The sequence below is a fragment of the Xiphophorus hellerii genome, chromosome 19, assembly GCF_003331165.1.
Source record: "Xiphophorus hellerii strain 12219 chromosome 19, Xiphophorus_hellerii-4.1, whole genome shotgun sequence".
In the NCBI taxonomy this organism is placed as follows: domain Eukaryota; kingdom Metazoa; phylum Chordata; class Actinopteri; order Cyprinodontiformes; family Poeciliidae; genus Xiphophorus; species Xiphophorus hellerii.
Window position 1 is genome coordinate 20,701,165 of NC_045690.1, and position 14,535 is coordinate 20,715,699.

The following is a 14,535-nucleotide window of genomic DNA, read 5'->3' on the forward strand; positions in this document are numbered from 1 at the left end:
TCAGGCCTATCACTGATGTATAATAAAAATATATGATAGCTTGTATAAATATCGCATAAGCCATTCAACTTATTGTTATTCTGTAAGATTAGAACCTGTGAGGTTCAGTCTTAAGTCAGGTTTTATCTTTGCCGAATAATAAAAAATAAAAAATCCCAACGATTTTCAGAAATTTGTCCGATGCCATGTTTATTCCGCTGGCAATTTTTGGTTAAATTTATTGGTTGGCATTCTGTGGGGATGAATAACAACTTACAACACAGGACTGCCACAAACCTCTTTGTATGTTATGTGATCGACCAACACAAAGCAGTACAAAATTTTTAAGTAGAAGGAAAAGTTCTTGGGGTTTTCGGTTTTTACAAAAATGTGACGCATTTGCGTTTAGCTCCTTTTTGCTTAGGATCTTTAAATAAAATAAAAAAGTGCGTCATTTTGTCTTCAGAAGTCACATAATTGGTACGCCGAGTCCCTCTGTGTGTAATTGAATCTAACTACAAATTAAGCTGTTTTATGAAGATCCTGGAGGTTTGAGAACATTAGTGAACAAACAGCATCATGATGACCAAGGAACCCAGCAGACAAATCAGAGGTACATTTGTGGAGAAGTTAAAACCGGGTTTGGTTTAAGAACAATATTCCATTTCAAAAAGCACTTTTTGATCCATTGTCTGAAAAGGAAAACAGAATGGCATGACTGGAAACCCACCAAGACATGTCCGTAACTCTGGAGGAGCTGCAATTACCCATAGCTCAGTGGAAAGAATTTGTTGACCTGACTGACATTTGTGGTGTGCTCCATGCCACTTCTTTCCCAGATTGGAACAAAGCTGTTACTCAAAGAAAGACGTGAGAAGTCCTGCTTGCAGAGGACACAGCAAACATGTGGAAGAATGCGATCTGTTTAGATGAGACCAACTCTTTAGCCCACGTACAAAATGCAATGTTTGACAGGAAACTAACACTGCACATCACCCTGAATATTCCAAAAACCCCTTGAAACATGGTGGTGACAGTGGCAGATGTTTTTCCTGAGCAGGGACAGTGAGACTGGTCAGAGCTGACTGGAAGGTTTGCAATTTCCCAGTGAGTGGATACTTGGTTTCTGTTTTGATGGCGCCATTGTTTGGCTTTGCCCCTACATTGTTTTTCTGCAGATTTTGTCTTTTTTTTAACCATTTTCATCTTGTTTTGGGGATGTTATATGTATGATTTTCACTGATGAGTGGTTCCTATGGAGGCAGCATTCTTTGCGATGCTTCGATGGGCGGAAGAGAGGACAGAGAGCCGGTGTCCAGGTGAAGCTCTTTGGTAGCGTGGGGTCGTTGGCAATCTCTCACCACTCGTTGGTTTGGCTCTTGTGCTGATGAGGATTTTACAATCATTTCACCAACTTTGATATGTTCTACCTGAAACTCTGCGATGTTACTGCCCCAAGTACTCATCAAGGTTCACTTCTTCTGTTGATGGATTACTTATCATTGTGCAGAGGGTTACTACATCCAAGTGGAATGTACTAACAGATTTTAGTGACTTTTTATCACCTTCTCTCAAGCTGTAATTTTAACCTACACATTGATGATGACACTGACCTTTTTCCTTAGGACTTTATCAATATTACAGACTTAACTGTTTTCACTATGTATCAGGACTTTCTCACTCCAAAGGACACAAACGACTTTGTTTTTACTTTAGGTTTCAAAATTGATTGTATGTCCTCTGAGAGCTAACCTTACAGTGCGCTGAAATGCAAGGTTAGCTTGCGCTTTTTAAATTCCTCCTTTTTTTCTGCTGAATTTAATCTTTTCTTAGCTCCTTTTAGTGATGTAGATTCTCAGATAGATCATTTTTGTGAACATTGCCTCTTACTTTAGAGAGTATCTACCCTGTTAAGAAGAGGTCATTACTTGTCTCAAACACCACACCAAAGGTAAATGATAACATCCGCTGCTTAAGGCATACTTGTAGAAAAATTTGACGCGTGTGGACGAAAACCCATTTACAGGTATTTCTTTTGTAGCTTCTTTTAATAATAGTCAACTTTTTCTGTTTCTAAAAGTAGACTTTATTTTTTTCATAGACAAAGTTAAAAAGCGAAGTACAATATTTATCTATCTACACAATTCCCTCTCCAGCTGGGCCATTTATTTTAGATTGTTTCCTTACCTGGCTTAGCTAACCCTGTTAGCGCTATGAACGCTCTCTGGACATTTTACCAACTTGCCAGTTCAAGACTGTTTTTCAGTGTCTAGGTCCTAAATGTACTTAACAAACACTTATTTTATTTTATTTCTGGTCAGTTTATCTGAAGAGTGCTGTCATCCACCCGCTTTAAAAAAAAACCTAATTTGTGTTGGTCTGTCATATATAATCTCAATTAAATACATTACCTTGCCTCTTTTTTTTACTGATTTTGAGAAGGAATCAAAATCCGTAATTTTTTAAACTCTGTAAATGTTTTAACTGAGAAATCTCTTAACTAATTTATTTATGACAATGTTAACTTTTTATGTTTTGCTGTGAATATTTTGTAAAGTCTGTGTGCTGCTGCCAGTTTTAGGCAGGATGCTCTTATAAAGAAGATTTCTAATCTCAATGCTACTCTGAAATATTTTTTGCATAAAATCTACAACTGTCGTCCTTATGAGTAAAACTAAAAATGAAACACAACCCAGAAACTACAGACAACACGTTCCGCGGTATGTGTTAATTAATTATGAAAGTTAGAGGTAGTGTTATGTAATTCTCATGAAATAATTCATCCATCCATTGACTACACCCAGGGGGCTGGTGAATATCTCCAACGATCATTGGGTGACCCTGGAAAGGTCGCCAATCCATCTCAGGCCAATAAAGAGACTCGCAGAACAACCAACCATGCACACACTCACAGCTAAGGACAATTTTGAGAGACTGATTAACCTGACCGTCATGTTTTGGGACTGTGGGTGGAAGCTGGGGTACCTGGAGAGAACCCATGCATGCACAGGGAGAACATCCGAACTCCACGCAGAAAGACCATGGACTGACATTTAAACCTAACTGCGTCATTGGCTTGACATGAAAATGACTTATGAAAACATTTTAGAGAAACAGACTCCAGTATAAATGCTTAGGACTACAGAAAAAGCCTGGCACGCCAAAGATCCATTTATCATCCTCCTCATGGAAGCATCAGTGAGGGATTGTTTTCCTTTTAGGCATTTCCAGATCCAAAACTCAGGTAATTTTAGATATCTATTTTTGAAACATTCAAATTTGGCTTGCACTGTGGAATCTGTTTTTGTGCTGTTTTCACCTACCTGTACCTGATAAGTTTGCGATTTGACCAAAATCTCTGTCTTACATTGACCTGCACGGTTGCTCATTTAGAAATAGATTTCACCACTGTCAGTGACTCCACAAATAGTTTTATAATCGTCTTGCTGATTTACTCAGTCCCAGGTTTGGAAATGGACAGATTTGAATTCCTGGGGTGTGGTTATCACACGCCCAAAAATTTAGTGGGGGGAGGGGTGCAATTGTCAGCCATGATGGATGGTTTACCTGTAAGTCCGTATCAAAACCACCTCCACACAGAGAACATCCTCTGCTGGCTTTACAGCCAATGGTGGAGAAATGTTTACCTACCTCATCCATCAAGCTCTTGTTCCACTTCTACTCCACCTCCTCCCTTACAATCTCCTTCCTGCAAGAGCTGCAAACCTCAAATCCCCCAGAGTATCAAGTGCACTAATTCACATCAGATCATTAGTGCAATTTAATTACAGATTAGCGCACTATCTCTCTTTCTCCTTACCCTATTCAGCATGGCACAGCTGAATGCCTTCACTCTGATTAATGAGGACACACACAGTAATAATACAAATAAGGAATTAAAACATGGCCGCTTGGCTGTGTAAACATCGCGAGGCATGTCTGAGAGGATGGGTCCTGCGGCTCTGACAGAGGGATAAAGACGCAGGAAGAGTAATGAGCTTCAGACACGTTCTCGACATGTTCCCATTACGCCTCTTGCTGAGCATGCATTCATGCACATTTGCACACCCCGACACAAAAACACACAAAAATACAAAGCTCAGTGTAAATACATCTGGTCGTGCAGGTTCCATTTTTAATTACGTGGCAGGTATATGAAGTAATAAGACCTATAGTAAGTAGTCTGCTTCAGGACAAATTACTTGAAACTGCAACAGTCTTGCTTCCTCTTTCCACTCACCTTCCTTTCCCCTCATAGATAACATCTAGCATATTGTCAACTAACACCCTCAGGTGTCTTGCGTATCTTCGGGAACAATTTGTCTAACCATGACAGAGACACATTTGCATTTTGGAAAAAAAACAAAACACAAATTCTAGAAACACTTCACCGCTGAGTTTTTGGAACTCATCTTCAACGGTTTCTGCTCTGCTCCATCTCTACCCAGATGTTATTCTCTCACTCTCGGCGTTAAATCATGTTCATCTCCCCTCCAGGCGCTCTCTGCAGCAGGCCTCGGCTCAGGCTTGACTGAGGCCGTCATCGTCAATCCGTTCGAAGTGGTGAAAGTCAGTCTCCAGGCCAACAGAGACTCATTCACAGAGGTTGAGTGAAAGAAAATGTTAATTTGACTTGTAAAATGTTGCTAAATGTTCACATTTTCCTTGTAGCTCCTTGACGAGATCCTTTTCAATTCTGTCTTTCGACAGCAACCCTCCGCTTTCGCCCAAGCACGACGTATTATCGAGTCAGATGGCTATGGATTGAGAGGTCTGAATAAAGGGTTAACATCAACATTGGGACGCCATGGAGTTTTCAACATGATCTACTTTGGCTTCTACTTTAATGTCAAGGATGCAATCCCTGCCAATCCGGTAATATGCAAATGAAAAATCTGCACTGTGTGGAATTTTGTCTGTGGCACATTCCTGTTGCTGTGCTTCAGTGCTGCCTAACCTTTCCTGACTCTGCCTACTTTTGGCTAACCTCAGCCTCTGTGATCCTCACATGTCCTCGCCACATTGCTGCGGGAGCATAACAAGTGTTTAACAGTATGATTAGCTTGCACGGCACGGAGGAAGCAGAAATCAGAGAGAAGCTTCCAAGATCAGCCCCACTAATACCTCGTCTGTTTGCTCTTCATAACATCCTCAAAGTTTCGGATTACACATCCGGCAGCGCCTGATGGCCCAAACAAAAGTTAATTTTGTTTAATGGAAACGTTACCATACGCCACTTCCACATGTACAATCCAGAGCATTAGATTAGAAGTCCAATGAACTAATTGGAAGCAGACAACCGTACTATTTTCGAGAGGAGGCTACAGTGGGAGGCCCGGCTCTGTTGTATTTTCCAAATTTTTCCAAAGCTGCATGATGCACATCGAAGTGGCCATCCTCTGTGAATAATGATTATGTGGCTACATGACTTAAATAACTTTCTTCTTAGGTTATGGCCATTACTTATAGGCTTCATCCATTTATGTGTGCGGTGCAGGAATTTTGTTTGCGAGAGGCTAACAACACACGCTTTTAAAATATACAGTGACTTGCAAAAGTGTTTATACTGTTTAATACTTCTTGTGATTTTGTCAGATCATTTGCTACAACTTATGTGTGCTTTATAGACCTATAGAGTATACTCTTAAAATTAAGGAAAGTGTAGTTTCAAGTCTTTGGGGCTATGCCTAGACCAACTTTGTACATCTAGAGACGGAAATTTTTCCCCTTTTCTCTTCGTAAAATAACTCGTGCTCAGTCGTTTCACCTAAAGAGCATCTGTGAACACAACATGGAGAATGGGTCAAACTAAACCATTCAGTTGTAGCTCTGGCTGTATGTTCAGGGTCGTGTTGTGAACCTTCTTTTGCGCTGTCCAACAGGATTGACCTGGTCGTCCTCCATCCATCTCCTCGTTAGATGGATGGAGCTTACCTGTCTCAACAGAACATCAGTATTCATAGCACATGATTCTGCCAACACCATTATTCATTGAGAGTGATTTGCATAAATATTATTTTTTCGTGACTTTTATGCAAAACGGAATTTTGCAAGAAGGTAAAAAGTTAAATATTTTGTCTCTTCTGGCCAGAGCACCTTCTACATGTTTGCTCTTTCTCCTTTCAACTTAGGGTTTATTTATGCCAATAATCCATGAATGTCAGCCCAATTTATGATGAGATTAAGTGGCCCTAAGTTGGATTCTTTTAACAAACAACTGATTTCTCAGTGCAATTGGTTGCACTTCTTTTTATTTAGAGCTAGTGGGGTTTAATACGTATTCACACTACATAATTCTGATTTTATTTTTATTTTAAACCCTGTATTTAGTTTTATTCGACCTTGTAATCCTACACTAATTTCTACACTCAAAAATCCTTTTTAATAAATTATGTTAGAGTTTTCCAAAATATGAACTTCACAGAGCACTGTAAATGTGTCTTGTGTGTGTTTTGGAGACTGAGCTAAAGTTTCATTGCTTAAAGCTTGTCAGCAACATGAGCAATGAGCTTTCAAGTCAATCATGTCAATAGTCAAATTTAGATTACCGAGCCCAGGCTTCTGTTGTACGTACATTTGAATAGCACATAGGAGGCAGATAGCACACTACCATCATTCACTAGGGGATGTGTGAGGAGATGTTTGCTTAAGGCTGTTAGGAAGTGGCTTGATGGGTGTACTTAGGCCGTGGCTATATTCCTCCCCCCTCCGCCCCCTTAACCCGCATCCCACTTGAAAAAAACAGAAGAAGTGGGATTAGATGTTGATTTACCACAGCTCTCGGGGTGTCCAGCCGCTTGAGAAAGCCCTGGACCGGAGAAGCTGCTGTCATTTGTAAAAATATCCTGGCCAATTAGCTGTCAGAGCTCTCCGAGTCTGGGCTTCTTTGGTACAGTAATACCCCTGTGCCGAGTCACAGGCCAATTACCCAAATTGTCCCCATATGCCTCCCTACTCTGCCTGCGTGAACCCTGTTTATAAATCCTCCGTCTTGGCTCCTCAAAGAACATGTGGTTCTGCTCAGCCAATCACAACGTTGCACCACAGTCAGGAAGCGCAAATTTGCCCCTCGGAGCCCCTCCTTCCACTACCATAAAATGATCCGGGCTTTCATGCCAGGTTTGAAATCATACGCTCCGATCCCATCATCTCTGTTTCACTTTCGCTCTCGCATAAAAATGCAGTGTCAAATTACTGTGTGTATTAACTTAGTGTCACTTTTTTTTGTGTGTGCACTTTTTTATTTTTATTTTTTTTTTTTAGTTCTCAAGCTCACTTATGAAAACGTTTCCAATGAAGATTATGCTTGTCAAACCAATAAGCTTCAATGTCGTCTTCCAAACAGGACCCCACGTTAGAGTTCCTGAGGAAGTTTGCAATTGGCCTGACGTCTGGGACCATCTCGTCAATTGCGAATATTCCCTTTGACGTAGCAAAGAGCCGCATCCAAGGGCCCCAGCCGGAACCAGGAGCGATCAAGTACCGCACCTGCTTCCAGACCATGTCACTGGTGTACCGCGAAGAGGGGTAAAAACAACACCGAAAAATAACGTCCAAAAAAAGATGATTCAAGGAATACTGAGCCAATATCAAAAACGGGGTTCCAAACGTCTGTCCTGCAACTTTTTATTGTGTCCCAGTTTCAACAGACTTGAGTCAAAGAACTCAATTATGTCCTCGCACAGTCAGGATCTACAGAGTTTTGTGAATGACGCTACTAAACGTTGCAGGACGCTGGCCCTCCAGGACTGGACACATGTGCCTTAAAGGAATAGTCCCGTTTGAGCTTCTGTTAAAGGGTTAAAAGGTTAAATAGCAGTTTATATCTTAACTCTCTTGGCGTCAGAGTTTAGAATAAATTGGCCCCGCTTGTTCAAAAGGGGCCGAGACCAAACCAGACTCTTTATGTGTTAAAAAAAAAAAAAAAAAGTCTGGTTTCCAGTTTTAGAGCAGTGAATGCAAACAGGATTTATGAACCTTTAAACCAAGATTATCTGAGTCGGTCTTTAGAACGGTCTCAGAAACCCACGGTCACAAAATAAATGTATTCGTTCAGGGGAAGACGCAGTGTTTTAAAAGTTAAGCCAATTCAGGTGAGTTGTTTTCTTGAATTGTTTTTTTTATATGTATCTAACTACTTCTTAGGTGTTTGGAAACAATTACATCATAGCCTCACTTTTAACCCCACCTTCAAACTCAAATGTTTAAGATGTAACAACTGCAAGATTTAACCATTTTTCCTCTGTGGTCTTGTCAAAATAACTGTCTGATATCAAAGGAAAGCTGCTTATTTTACTACTTTAGGTGAAGGATTCTTTAAAATTATTTTCATACCTGAAACTTGGTGTGTTTCACTCAGAAAAATAATTGATGGAACTCCAACCACTATTTCCTGCCTAAATAATTATCAGCTGCAGGGCAAATTACTTCCCAATACAAAAAAAAAAAATCTAAACAATTAATTTGTTTTAAGATGATTCAAGGTAGCTCTGTTCTTGGCGCTGAGTCTTTAACTTTAACCTCCAGCATCTCCTAATCTGGATGCAACCTTATTCCTAATCCAAGAGGTTTTTGAGTGAATTGTGTGTGTGAAACATCTCTAGATAACCTGATTATAAATATGCATCAATCTCTCAAAGGTTGAAGGATGACCTAAAGAAATGATATCTGTTTATGTAGCTAGCATAGTTAGCTGCTTTATAAACTGCACCAGTATGGACTGAGTTGGTACAAAATGCCCACAAAGTTCTTGATTTGTATTAGAAATAAGATGGGTTACATTTTGTTGGGCAAAACTTCCTGTGCCTCAAAGTAGACTTGGCAAAAACATAATATCTGACATCTTCTAAGCATTTTTATCAACTGATAACTCACAGCCAAACAAGTAGAATTTTCCCCAAAGGGTTTTTTTGATATATGAAAGCTACAAGCATTACAGTGCTCACTTCAAATTTGGATTCTTCAGTCACTTTATCCTTGAATCTTTATCCATTAGTAAATGTTAGAAACCTGACTAATAATCGTAGCAAAAATCCTGTTTCAGTTTAGATGTTTAACACGCTACGCTTGAAGCAACAAGTAACAGTAAACAGCACAAGTACCAGAACTTTGCAGGGATATGTCTGTAGGATTGTGATTATTGCAACACATTATAGGGAAGACATTTAGCTAAATTGTGAACATTTTCAGTGAGAAGTGCATCTTGCTACCCACGATTATGAATTACTTCAACTTTCAGTGCCTAACCAGTTGTTGCAGCCAAAGTCAATCTTGCAGCAACACCACCAGGGATGCCAGGGATCCACTGCATTTTCGATCACATTTTGTGAAGAATGAAATTGCGTTTGTCTTCTGAGGTTTTCATGTTATTTCCTTCAGGGGTTGTTGGTGCATCGCCACCACTGGCAAGGGAGTAAACGGGTTTAACAAAGAGTTTGGTTCGTTTTGCACAGTCCAGTTTGAAAACTAACCAAGCCAGCTGAAATTGTAATCAAACTGAGTCTACCAGACCGTCAGGTGTGAAAACCCCCTTAATGCAAAGCCGTAAAACACAAATGTCAAATTCTATGCTGCGCTCAGCATGATGCCAATCATAAATTTTATCAGTGACTGCAGAAGTTTATCACTTCTGGAGTAACTGTGGACATACTCTCAAGCCTCAGAGACTGACAACTCCAAATGGAGGTTTCAAGGAAAGATGTATGTTATGTTAGCAGTTGCCCCGGGCTTTCTATTTTGCCCCCATGCTTCTCCCTGAGACAAGACCCCAAAAGATGTTTGTCGTTAGTGGATGTTGTTAGTTTGTAGATGGGATGGGGGTAGCGGCACTGAAGCCTTGTCGCGGGCGTGCACAAACTGTGCCCCCGCCGCCACATCCAGTCCCCTTCCCTTAACACAACACAGTCTCAGCTAATTAGTGGTCCCTATGGGAGACATCGTTAAGCAGACCCTAACGAGCCGCGCGGCGCTCCACGGGTCAATCTAATCAGACAGAGGGCCAGGGAGGAAGTGGGTCGAGCCTTATTAACGCCATCATTGGCGGGGGCAGGGAGCGGGACAGGGAGCACGAGGCAGAGGCAGGCAGCCACTGATCACCTTGAACGCATTAAGGGACAGGTATTCGCCAGCGCTGCCTGTTAGTCCCCGATGGGGTGATAGACGTGCCAGGCAGCAGACAGACGGAAAGCGAGGCGAGATCAATCAACATCAACAGGAGCAGGGATGTGTTGCAGAATGTTCCCTCTCAGATTAAGGCGTGTTATCACGAAAAAGCGATTGATTTGACTTGTTCGTCACCTTGAACTTGCAGCTAGTAAAGACAACCCTGCTTTTGTCGAGAGTTGAGCCAACATAATCGTTTTATCGTTTATTTGCTGAATATTTATGCTGCACTGATATTTGAAATCAGAAAATTAACCCAAGGAAAGGTTTCCTGTCAGTTCTAAAGGAGACTTATTTAAACTGAGACTGAATTTACTTTTTTTGTTTGTTTGGTTGGTTGTTTGATTACTTTGCTTGTGTGTGTCTGTATTTCCAACTGATTTTTCCATTTTTTTCCTGCAGTTTCTTGGCTCTATACAAAGGCTTGGTTCCCAAGATAATGAGACTTGGACCAGGTAAAAAAAAAAAAAAGTTTGACACTTTACATTCATTGTTTTAGTTTTATAATGTAAATATAAATTTTGGTACATAAACCTAAATCAGTCATTTTTAACACTTGAAACCCTTATTTTGAGATTTCATTGTACATTTCCAACGATGTGAAGCCATGACCAGCTTGTTCATCTTTTCTTGGAACATTATTAGGAATTATAAATTACATAACTATGCAGAGCTTTTATAAAATCATTTCTGATACTTATTTCACAGTACCTTGCCTTGCGTTTCAAACCCAATGAACCTTTTCACATTTCAAGATATTGCGACCACAAACTTCTGTGTGTCAGCTTTGGATTTTTATTGATGTATTGAAAAAAGCAGAATTGGGAAGTAGAAAGTTTCTGCAAATAAAAATCCAAAAAGAGTGGAGATGATTTGTTTCCAGTTTCCTGAGTCAACACTTTGTCGTTTGACTCTCTGAGCGTTGTACTTTTAGATGAACTGAGGCAGTCTTGTTTGTTTTCCAGCCTCTAATATTTCATGCTGTATAATTTTACCCTGTGCTCCCATCAATTCTTTCTTGTTCCTGCTACAGAAAAAAAAAAACATTCCCACAAAATGATGCTGCCACTGTCATGTTTCACAGTGCTGGTGATGTGAATGTTAAATTTCTTACAGGCCAAAAGGTTATATCCTGATGAAATATGATCAGAACACCTTTTCTTATATTTTGGTTTGTTGGGAACTGAAAAAAGGAACTAGATTTTGAGAGTGCTCCACTTATTCTGGAGGCCCATCTGCTGTGTGCCTTTGTCCTCATGATGCTGCTTGTTCGGCGATGTTCTCCAACAAACCATTTTATAAATGTGCCCAACTTTGTATTTGTCTGCCATATAAAATCTGAAAACATTTCAGGATTTTTTGTAGCATAATAAGATGTATAAGAGTTTAAGGGTTGTGCATGGTTTTGCTAGGCGTATGTTTGCTTTCAGCAAGTAGCATATACAGTACAGACCAAAAGTTTGGACACACCTTTCTAATTCAATGGGTTTTCTTTATCTTCATGACTATTTATAAGGCAAGAAATCCCACTTATTAACCTGACAGGGCACACCTATGAAGTGAAAACCATTTCAGGTGACTACCTCTTGAAGCTCATCAAGAAAATGCAGAGTGTGTGCAAAGCAGTAATCACAGCAAAAGGTTGCTACTTTGAAGAAACTAGAATATAAGGGGTATATTCAGTTGTTTTACACTGTTTTGTTTAGTGCATATTTCCACATGTGTTATTCATAGTTTTGATGCCTTCAGTGTGAATCTACAATATAAATAGTCATGAAAATGAAGGAAACTCATTGAATTAAAAGGTGTGTCCAAACTTTTGGTCTGTACTGTATATACTTGAAGTTGTAGTCGTCTGTTTTCTGGATCTAATGGAGGCAGCAAATCTCCTTAATCCTCATTTAAATATAATGACAATTAAAGCAGTGCTCGTCTCCTGTTTGTAAATGAGGCTGTGTGTCTCTGTCATGTTTTGCTGCAGGTGGAGGGGTGATGCTGCTGGTCTACGAATATGTGTCGATCTGGTTGCAGAAGAACTGGTAACGAGAAAACCACAGGAGAGAAACGAAAGCCTGTAATTTCTGTTCCAAATTTATTCCTCATCGACAGCATTGGTGACTCACCACGAAGCCTTTGGTTTTGTTTTTTCTAAGATTTATAAAAATACCAAAACAGTGTTCCCATATTTTTACGATGCATCTTTCTCACTAATAAAAGCTGTGTAAACCAATAGGTTTTCATCACCAAAAAGTATTTAGATTTTTTTTTTGTACCAGTCCTAGAATAGACAAAGCAGTGCCGACTTTATAAAGTGACCTTTGTAAATGGAGCTCTAAAGTTATTAGACAAAATATTTTTTTTTTTTCTGTGCCACTCTGTTTGTCCCCAACTTGTTTAAAATGGGTCAGAGTTTTGTTTTGTTTTTTGTTGCTTTTTTCAAAAATGGACTAAATAAATAGGCAATTGCCTTCACTTTACGACAACTCTTCTGTTATTCCCTCTTTTGTCTAGATGAAGCCAGTGGTAGATGATTCCAATATTTTAATTCTTCATACATTTTAAAACTAACACTTTCAAGGCTTTCGTTAAAAAAAAAAAGATCCAAAGCACTAAAAACGTCATTTAAACTTCTCTAAATGAATGAATTAAAATGTGACTAAGTTTGTAAACCAACATTAATTAATTAGAGGTTCTCTTCCTCTTTGGTTCGTCTTCAACGGGAAGAATTGCATCAGTTTTAAAGTCAACTTTTACATCAGTGACTTTTATTCTTTTTCCCCCCTTGAGAGTTTTATTGTGCAGTTTTTGTTTTAGGGATGCACATCATTTCTGTCATCATAAACATGTGTTTGTTCTTATTTGAACAGATTCACATACTTTACCTATCCCATAGGAATAGGTTCAAGCTAATTAGTGAGTTTTATGGAAAAAAACCCAAACATTATAAACATAGGGATGACTCAAATTAAATCACTTGCAGTCCAAACAATTTGTGTACTTGTTCATGTGTAAAGTATGACATTTTTTATAGATATAATTCAAAGTAGCCACATCATACCAATTTGTGTTTTTGCTTTTTGTTTATAACCACTGTGGTTATGCAGTTCTTTAAAAAAAAAGGTATTTACACCACGCAGGATTTTTCACACTTTTCCACATTACAGCCACGTTGAATGCAGATAAACTGCATTTCATTGGGATTTCATGTGACAAACCAGCAGAAAGCAAACCACAACTGTGACATGGAGAGAAAATGACACATGGCTCTCGATATTTTCTACAAATTAAAATCTGAAAACAGATCTGGGCTCTATTTGTAATTGACCCTGGAGAGACAGCACTGTGTAGAGCCTTTCACTGCAACCAGCTTTTCACCTAAAGAGGCTGACGTCTTTACCTTTATTTTTGTCTAAATGGATAGAAAGCAAACATCGGTTTTCAAGTCTTTGTACGGTTTCTTACTGTTGAAATCTGAACTATGCCTGGCTGCAGTCTTTATGCTCCAAAAGGAATAAAATGCAATTGCTTTGTGAAAAAAAACTAAAACAGAAAGACTTCTAAAACCTGCATATTTTAAAATTAAATGTACATTGAAAAACATTAGTTTATTCCTTATCATTATGAGCCAAATTTGTTAAAGATCCATTTTAGAAGGTCTAAAGAGCCGCAGGTTGGAGACCCATGAACTAAGCCGTCCAGTCACAGCTTTGACTGCATCTTTATGTACGTTGAAGTCAACCTGAAGTCTTTCAGCAATGTTCCTTCCAGCATTGACCTCTATTTAGTGTCATCCATCTTCTTATTGCCTCCAATCAGTTTCCCTCTCTGTACAACAGGAAGCACCAAAGCATGATGCTGCCACTGCTGTTTTTCACTGTGGGGGTTGCTATGGTGACATGCAGTGTTAGCTTTGACATAACTCTTTCCACCTAGAGCTTTGTGCATTTTGTCAATTTGACCTCTTGTGTCCCTCTTCCAAAAATGCCTTTCTTCTTTTTATTTTTCCATAAATGTCAGACTGGAGCAGCGCTCAGCTAACAGCCAACAGTCAACAGATTCTCCCACCTGAGCTGTGGACCTGTGCAGCTCCTCCATAGTTACCTTGTTCCTCTTAGCATTCTCTCCCATCAGGGCTCTGCAACCTTCACAGCCTAAAGCGTCGTTTCCTCTCTCAGGCCAGCCAACCAAAACTTGTTTAGAGCTGCAAATGTCGCAAAACTATTTGGGGAAAAAGACGACTTGTAATTTTTAATGAACACATCTACTCCTGAAAATTAATGTTTTAAGAACCAACATTTTATCTATATTTTTTACTGATCTAAAATAAAGATAAACATAAAATGTAGCAAAAAAGAGGATAGATCTTTTCTTTCTGCGAGGTGGAAAATGATGTAA

The 14,535-nt window shown here is 39.4% G+C and overlaps 1 protein-coding gene across 1 annotated transcript in view; it reads left to right on the forward strand.

Annotated features, from left to right (window-relative positions):
• Positions 1-12,617, forward strand: part of slc25a21 (solute carrier family 25 member 21) — a 122,828-nt gene extending 110,211 nt beyond the window's left edge. The window contains exons 7-11 of the mRNA XM_032547716.1: positions 4,477-4,584; positions 4,690-4,854; positions 7,325-7,506; positions 10,543-10,595; positions 12,122-12,617. Coding sequence (XP_032403607.1) covers positions 4,477-4,584; positions 4,690-4,854; positions 7,325-7,506; positions 10,543-10,595; positions 12,122-12,183 — 570 coding nt within the window. The 3' untranslated portion in view covers positions 12,184-12,617. The remainder of the gene's footprint in view (positions 1-4,476; positions 4,585-4,689; positions 4,855-7,324; positions 7,507-10,542; positions 10,596-12,121) is intronic.
• The last annotated feature ends 1,918 nt before the right edge of the window (positions 12,618-14,535 follow it).